This window comes from Garra rufa, chromosome 4 (genome assembly GCF_049309525.1).
Source record: "Garra rufa chromosome 4, GarRuf1.0, whole genome shotgun sequence".
Taxonomy (NCBI): domain Eukaryota; kingdom Metazoa; phylum Chordata; class Actinopteri; order Cypriniformes; family Cyprinidae; genus Garra; species Garra rufa.
The window spans coordinates 47,696,265-47,705,288 of NC_133364.1; the positions used below are offsets into that span (position 1 = coordinate 47,696,265).

Sequence of the window (9,024 nt, forward strand, 5' to 3'; positions counted from 1 at the left end):
ACTTGAACAAGAGTAAACTCAGAAGCAAACTAACTCACTCTTACCTACAAAATATCTTGTCTTTGTCTGTGAGTCAGCTACAGCCCAATCTTGAAAAACTTCTGAAAATAAGGACCAGTTTCATATCTCTCATTAGGTCACAGACATTGCAACTGAATGGTTTTATTATTCCTCACAGCTTGACTAGTATGTCTGGCATTGAACTGTATTTAGGGTTGCCACCCGTCCCTTAAAATACGGAATCGTCCCGTATTTGAGAATAAAATTCCGCGTCCCGTTTTGAATCAATACGAGACGGGTTTTGTCTCATGCAAATCATCCCACAAGCATTTTATGAAGATGCCTCCTTTCCTACTTTTGATTGGGTAATACTTGATGTCATCGTTAGTTTGATTGGTCTTTTTGACTGTCCAGTGAAAAGGACAGGTCTTTTAAGCAGAGTCTGCCAAGTGTTAGCAGAGACTAAATGATAAAAAATGTTGTGTGACAAAAATGCCTCCATTGAGCATCATTTCTGCAATGACAGAGCTAACAAAAATCAAAGCACAGTCAGACAGTTCTTCGTACTCCAAGTCTCTCCCGAAGCAGACATTGCAATGACAGTATAATTATTATCAACAATATTTAGGTTAATTGCTAAATAATGTTAAAAATGTACACCAGACTGTCAAAACCTAGCTGGAGTTTTTTTTTTTTTTTTTTTTTTTGTAATTACTGTTTTCTCCATGAAATAAAGAACAGTCTGTGAAAATAATAAAAATATTTGACCCTGGACCACAAAACCAGTCATAAGGTAAAATTTTACAAAACTATTATGTATGCACTATATAGAAGCTCAATAAATAAGCTTTCTATTGATGTATGGTTTGTTAGGATAGGGCAATATTTGGTTGAGATACATCTGAGGAATCTGAGGGTGCAAAAAATCAAAATACTGAGAAAATCACCTTTAAATTTGTCATAATTAAGTTCTTAACAATGCATATTACTAATCAAAAAATATATTTTGATATGTTTACAGTAGGGATTTTACAAAAATCTTCATGGAACATGATCTTTACTTAATTTCCTAATGATTTTTGGCATGAAATAAAAAATAAATAAAAATAATTTAGACCCATTCAATGTATTTTTGGCTATTGCTACAAATATACCCCATCGACTTAAGACTGGTTTTGTGGTCCAGGATCACATATATGTATTTAATATTAACTGAGTAAAACCATGTCAACAACTGAAATCCCAGTGAAATGAATGGCTAAAATCAAACTTTATCTCAGAATTAGATTTGGCCTGGTTTTCACACACTGGGTCACAAATTGTAATTTGTTAAAATTCTGTAAATACAATGTACATGGATTACATTCCAATGTAATATTATGATTTGCTTGTTAAGGATAAGTCAGACACATTTAATACATTAATAAACAACATAATACCCATGTAAAGATAATAAACAAGTAAATTGCAACGTTCCATATTTTAAAATTAGAAATAGGCTATATTAAAACTTAACTAGCTAATGTTTGTAGCTAGTTTATGTATGTGCTGTTTCCATGTTTGGATGGGTGTTAATGCAAATAATGACAAATATTTTAGCCGAAATCTGTTATCAATACCACCCTTTTAAATTAAGTTCATTCATATGATCATTAGAGAAGTCTGTTGAGTTGTAAAAAAAAAAGAAAAAAAGAAAGACTGACTGCATCTGTTTACACAGATTTCAATAAAAGACCACCACTGTCATGCCATTGGGCCTGTGATCACTGTGGTCTTGGTCACCAAGGGATGTGTCCCCCACTGCAGTATGTGTCCCTTATTTTTTCGTATTAAAAGTGGTAACCCTAAACTGTATTGTACATTGAACACTTGCAGATTGTTTGTTTTTATTGTAATAAGTTCATTAAAATGCTAAACTTTACAAATAAAATTGCATTAGTTAATCAGATTAAAGTTGTTTTATATTTATTTTAAATATTATGAATACCCTGCTATAGGGTTTTTTTTCTCAGCAAGGGAGAAACGCTTCAAGACTTTTATTTTGGTCTGGCGATGTGACGTCATAAGGCTGCGCCGCACTCCTGCATCTGTGTTTCAGCTGAAGGAAGGTGTGTGCTTTTATTTATTTATGGTGTTTAAATAAATAAAACTCATTTTGAGATTTATATATAAAGGTGTACAGAATTTTAACCAATGTAACACTGCGAAGACTTATTCAGTGATATTAATGAAGTTTATTTTGTGCGTGTAAACAGCATGTGCACAGGAGTAACAGAAACGTTTAGTTTCATTCACTCAGAAACTGAATCAATCGCATCGCAGAATGATTCACTGTTTTGAATCACTCGAATCAGAGCTCACTGACGACTCCTGCTGCTCAAAACAACGAACATGTGACACCTGTAATAAATCAATAGCAAATGTTTTTATGAACGTGAATGTATTAATGTAACCTACATAACAGTACATACTAATACAAACGGTAGCGTTTTAGGTTATATCATTTGAGTTATTTTATTAATTTGAATGCTAGGGTTTCTGTGCTGACAACTGAACAAGAGCTGATTGAGACACACCTAGAGATTGTTCCTGCATTTAAAAATGCAGTTTGTATTTGTTATTTGTTTTTTTTTTCTGTTAATTAATCTAATCTTAAACAGGACAAAGTGTCCAAAGACAGAAAAACTCCTGAAGAAGCAGCTGAGATCAACGTGACACACTATTATAAAGATGGCGTTTATTAAAGAGGAGAGTGAAGACATGAGGATTGAAGTCAAACATGAAGATACTGAGGAACAAACAGGTTGGTTTTCATTCTCAAAGCTGAACTCACTCATTTGATTAAATTGTCCAGTACCACAGAAGACAGAAAACACCCTTACATTTAGCTCTGCACCTCATACAAAACTATTGTGTCAGAGATGACTGCGACTGCAATGCATTGTCATTTGAAATATTTGGTACTGCTTTGGACATTTTTTGCAAAAAAAAAAAAAAAAAAAAAAAAAAAATTATTGTGATTGCACTTGTCTGTCGTGTTTTTTTTATACTGTACATATTTTTATATTCATTATAAAATAGCTATGTTTGGGGTTAGGCTAAGGGGTCTAAAAATGTAAATCATTTATCAATGAAATAAAAATTCTAATTACTAAATTAGTAATTTATTAAAAACTGCTTTAAACAGTGTAATAAGTGAAAATTGCATGTTTTAGCATCAGTCAAAACATTGAAAAATGTATGTTTTATAAACAATGAGACCAGGCTGGGAATGCAGCATTAAAGTGAAACCTATACTGTCAATGTTGTTCATTTTCAGTTCCTGTTTTTTCATATTTGGTCACTTTCTGTTCTTGTTCAGTTTGATTGTTTGATTTCTCGCACCTGTTGTGTTTATTATCCTTTATAAGTATAAGTTCCTGTTTGTTCCCTTCTAATGTTTGTTGTGAAAATTTGACAATATAAATATATTATATCAGTATGTGATTAAAGGGATAGTTCACCCATAAATGAAAATTTTATGTTTATCTGCTTACCCCCAGGGCATCCAAGATGTAGGTGACTTTGTTTCCTCAGCAGAACACAAACGAAGATTTTTAACAAAAACCAGTGCAGTCTGCCAGCCATATAATGTAAATGAATGGGCACCAAACCTTTAAAAGTAAACAAAAACATGCACAGACAAATCCAAATTACACCCTGCGGCTCGACGATACATTGATGTCCTAAGACACGAAACAATGGTTTTTTTTGTGAGAAACTGAACAGTATTTACATCATTTTTTTTTTACCTTTGATACACAGCCACATCGAGTTTAGCATCAGGCATGTTACATGTGTAGCCCTCTGGCGTAGTATACGCAAACGCCGGAAGCGATCTGTCGCATGTATACGACACTCATTGTTTACACAGTGCACAGAGATTGTGGGTATAGCGGCTATTCAAAATGGTAATTACTTGCGCTTATCCTGATTGTTTAAACCGATTTAACGCTAAAAGATTACGTTTGCTTGCGCAAACTCATCCGGGACTTTTCATTGATTTCCCCTTAAGGCGTTCACGTATACTACGCCAGAGAGTTCACATGTAACAAGCCGGACGATGGACAGATGGACGTGGCTGTGTATCAAAGGTAAAAAATGATATAAATACTGTTCAGTTTCTCGCAAAAACCGATCGTTTCATGTCTTAGGACATCAGTGTATCGTCACGAGTCGCAGGGTGTAATTTGGATTTGTCTGTGCGTGTTTTTGTTTACTTTTAAAGGTTTGGTGCCCATCTACTGCCATTATATGACTGACAGACTGCACCGGTTTTCGTTAAAAATCTTCGTTTGTATTCTGCTGAAGAAACAGTCACCTACATCTTGGATGCCCTGGGGGTAAGCAGATAAACATCAAATTTTAATTTTTGGGTGAACTATCCCTTTAATTACTGAAAAGTTTTTTTAGTCTATTGTTAGCACTAGTCTAAATGTTTATGTCTGTTGCTTTGTGCCGTTGAACTGGTGTTAACTAGTATTTTTTTTCTTTTTACCTCAGACCTGATGGCACTGAAAGAGGAGAGTCAAGAACTGAATGAAACAGAAGAGAAAGATCCGAATGAGAAATATCACGATTTCAATATCGAAGATAAACCAATTGGTTGCTTTCAGACTGAAGAGAATTCCTCACCAAAAAACCCTCAAAAAACACAAACTACAAACCTCAATCCCCACTTGGTAACTCATATTGGAGAGAGCTCTTTCACCTGCCAACTGTGTGGAGAAATTTTCAATCGTAAAGAAAGCCTTAAAATCCACATGAAAACTCACATTGAAAAGAAGCCATTCATATGCACTCAGTGTGCAAAGAGTTTTACACAGAAAAAAAACCTTAACGTCCACATGAAAACTCACTCTGGAAAGAGACCGCATGGATGTGATCAGTGTGGGAAGAGTTTCATACATAGAAAAACCCTTAATGTCCACATGAGAATTCACACCGGAGAGAAACCTTACTCCTGTCCTCAGTGTGGAAAGAGATTCGCCATTAAAGGAAACCTTAAGATTCACATTAGAAGTCACACTGGAGAGAAACCGTTCACATGCAATCAGTGTGGAAAGTGTTTCAGAAATAATGTTAACCTTAATAACCACATGAGGCTTCATTCAAGAGAGAACAGTTTTAAATGTCATCAGTGTGAAAGGAGTTTCACAGACATGAATCACCTTGAGGATCATGTTAAAATTCACATCGGAGAAAAGCCTTTCATGTGTCATCACTGTGGGAAGAGTTTTACATACAAAGCAAACCTTGAGAATCACATGAGAGTTCACACTGGAGAAAAGCCCTTCACCTGCCCTCAGTGTGGAAAGAGTTGCACGATTAAAGGAAACCTAAAGGTTCACATGAGAATACACACAGGAGAGAGACCTTACAAGTGTCTTCAGTGTGAGGAGAGTTTCACATATCAAAGCGACCTCAAACATCATTTGCAAATTCATTCTAGTGATGAGGTTTAGAAAACACAATGATTACTTGTATTAACCCCTTCTCGTTTCTTCAGGTATCTACAGGTATAGAATTATGTTAAAAGTTATATACTCATTTTCAAACTTACCAATCCGCTAAACATCTTTTTATTTGTATGACATCTGATCTCAATTTAAAGGGTCTTGTTTCTAGATTTGATGAATATTTTAATAACTCAAGGGTTCCTCCTACACAACATTTGAAGATATAGGTATAGATCTTTCAGAGCACACTTGGACCGAGGGCCTTTCAGGAATTAGGTGTTGCATTATTCTTGTACCAGGTTACATTCTATAGACCCCTCTGTGTCACTGCAATGTATTAAAAGTCCAACGAGGAAACCAAACATTTGTAAGTTCTGGTGTGAATAGTTTTTTTTTTTTTCCAAGGGTATTCAAGGCGGTATTGGGCTGTTCTCCATATTTAGAGACCATAGTCCCAATCAAACTCAGGCAATTCAGTATTTGATGACAATAGCAAAGAAGATGAAATTAAATTACAGCCTTATTAAATGTTTTGCTGAATCATCACACAAGGGCATGGCTTTGTTTTGATAGTTGATCTGTAGTTTATGATGAAGTTCAGATTTTCTTGCCATAAATTCAGTCTTAGTAAACACAATCACCCAGGTAAAAAAAAGTGCACTAAAATACACTTTATTTAAGTATACTTAGTACACTTTTCAGTAATGTACTAAAAGTGCTCTATTTTCGCACACTAATTTTGTACTTAATGTACTAAAAGATAGTATTAAGTATATGTTAAGATAAACTTAATACCATCTAAGTGTACTCAACTGTGCTATTTTGAGACACCATGAAATTGAACTAAAATGTGCTTTTAACATACTATATCTGTATTTAAAAATATATATTTAGTTACAACTAGAAATACACTTGAACCCTACTTTTGAACATTTATAAATATATTTATGACTAATTTAAAGTATAACAACAATATATTAAAAGAATATACAAAGTGTGAAAAAAGTGTGCTAAAATACAATTTAAGTACACTTAGTGCACTTCCCTAATGTACTTAAAGTGCTCTATTTTCGGGCACTGATTTTGTACTCAATATACTAAAAGTTATTCTTAAAGGTCCACTGAAGTGCCTTGAAACACGCAGCGTTATTCTATGTGGTGACGTACTTTTAACTGAAACAAAAACATATCGCCCAGCCCCGCCCACTAATTTAGAATAGCCAATAGCGTTCCATTTATATCTGCTCGGGCAAGAGCCGTTGAGCTCGGTAAAGCAGCATTTGTAAGCTTATGACAGCCACAGACTTATAAATTACCCCACAGATTCAATATGAAACTCTTGCTAAAACGAAAAAGTGATCATAATCATGCTGAGGCTGTGTAGTTTAATACATGCACATATAAGCGCATATGATCTGCTTCGGCCGGGTTAATGCGTCTCTGTGTTGGGGGCGGGACATTACAGACTCTAGAGAGCATTTGATTGGACAAAACGTTTGATGAGAAATTGAAGTGCACGGTGATATCATCCAAATCCTTGATTCATATTGGCGGAAGTGACGAGACTGTAAGTTTTGAATGCCTATATCTTGTAAACGCGAATTTTGTCTTTGTTTTGCAGCACACTAGCTTATAGATAACCTAAAGGCTAATATATTCATACTAAAAGCCAAAAAACTTTAATTTTGATTTCAGGGGGACTTTAAGTACTCCTTAAGATAAACTTAAGATCATCTAAGTGTACTCAACTGTGCTATTTTGAGACACCATGAAGATGAACTAAAATGTGTACTATCTCAGCATTTCCAAAAATGTATTTTGTTACCACTTATAATACAATTGAAACATATTTCATAAACCTTTAAATATACTAATTATACATGAAAAATAAACTTACTGATTATTTAAAATACAATAATAATATATAACAAATGTATACAAGGTGTATTTATAATGTATTGCCCACATTTTTTTATTAATAAAAAATACACTTGTTGATTATTTAAAATACATGAATAATATATAAAAAATGTATACAAAGCGTATTTATAATGTATTGCCCAAATATTTTTATTAATAAAAAATACACTTGATGATTATTTAAAATACATGAATAATATATAATAAATGTATACATAGCGTATTTATAGTGTATTTTTTATTAATAAAAATGGGCAAGACATTATAATTACGCTTTGTATAAATTTATTATATATAATTGATATATTTTAATTAATTAATAAGTGTATTATAACGAATAAAAATGTATGGGCAATACATTATAAATACGTTGTCACGAAACGTGTAGGAAAGCAAAAAATAACGTCTTCAATAAAAAGTCTTCAATAAATCCTCAGGCAGAGTAACAATAGACAGGAATGACTGGAGAAGATGTGCACACAACGAAGGAACATAGGTGTAACGCTTGTAGCCGGACAAAGAAACACAGAAATCAAACAAACTTATAAAGAGGAGATAATTACAACAACAGGTGGAGGGGATCACACTAATGAGCAGGAAGACCAAAAAAGGGCATGGGAGAAACCAAACAGACAGTCCAATGGGGGAAACACTGGGAAAAACCAAGACAAACAGTCCAAGGGCGTGACATACACTTTGTATACATTTATTATATATTATTCATGTATTTTAAATAATCAACAAGTGTATTTTTTTTGTAATAAAAATATGTGGGAAATACATTATAAATACGCCTTGCATACATTTGTTATATATTTATGTATTTTAAATAATCAACAAGTGTTTTTTTTATTGATAAAAATATCTGGGCAATACATTATAAATACGCTTTGTATACATTTGTTATATATTATTCATGTATTTTAAATAATCAGTAAGTTTATTTTTTATGTATAATTAGTATATTTAAAGGTTTATGAAATATGTTTCAATCCTATTAGAAGTGGTTACAAAATAAATTTTTTGGAAATGCTGAGATATATGTTAAAAGCACATTTTAGTTCATCTTCATGGTGTCTCAAAATAGCACATTTGAGTACACTTAGATGATTTTAAGTTTATCTTAACATATACTTAAGAATAACTTTTAGTATATTGAGTACAAAATTAGTGTGCGAAAATAGAGCACTTTAAGTACATTAGGGAAGTGCACTAAGTGTACTTAAATTGTATTTTAGCACACTTTTTTCACACTTTGTATATTCTTTTAATATATTATTGCTATACTTTAAATTAGTCATAAATATATTTATAAATGTTCAAAAGTAGGGTTCAAGTGTATTTCTAGTTGTAACTAAATATATTTTTTTAAATACAGATATAGTATGTTAAAAGCACATTTTAGTTCAATTTCATGGTGTCTCAAAATAGCACAGTTGAGTACACTTAGATGGTATTAAGTTTATCTTAACATATACTTAATACTATTTTTTAGTACAATAAGTACAAAATTAGTGTGCGAAAATAGAGCACTTTTAGTACATTACTGAAAAGTGTACTAAGTATACTTAATGTGTATTTTAGTGCACTTTTTTTAACCTGGGAG

General features: G+C 32.8%; 1 protein-coding gene across 1 annotated transcript; it reads left to right on the plus strand.

Moving 5' to 3' along the window:
- Nucleotides 1-2,671: 2,671 nt before the first annotated feature.
- LOC141334115 (uncharacterized) lies at nucleotides 2,672-6,022 on the plus strand. The gene is made up of 2 exons (XM_073839258.1): nucleotides 2,672-2,803; nucleotides 4,543-6,022. The coding sequence occupies exons 1-2, from the start codon at nucleotides 2,731-2,733 to the stop codon at nucleotides 5,502-5,504; spliced, it is 1,035 nt and encodes a 344-aa protein (XP_073695359.1). The 5' UTR covers nucleotides 2,672-2,730; the 3' UTR covers nucleotides 5,505-6,022.
- The last annotated feature ends 3,002 nt before the right edge of the window (nucleotides 6,023-9,024 follow it).

Bases quoted from the DNA above. Each gene is read 5' to 3' on its own strand.
- LOC141334115 (XM_073839258.1), top strand. From the start codon at position 2,731: ATGGCGTTTATTAAAGAGGAGAGTGAAGACATGAGGATTGAAGTCAAA. The intron at 2,804-4,542 runs GTTGGTTTTCAT...TTTTTACCTCAG, and splicing joins AGATACTGAGGAACAAACAG to ACCTGATGGCACTGAAAGAG.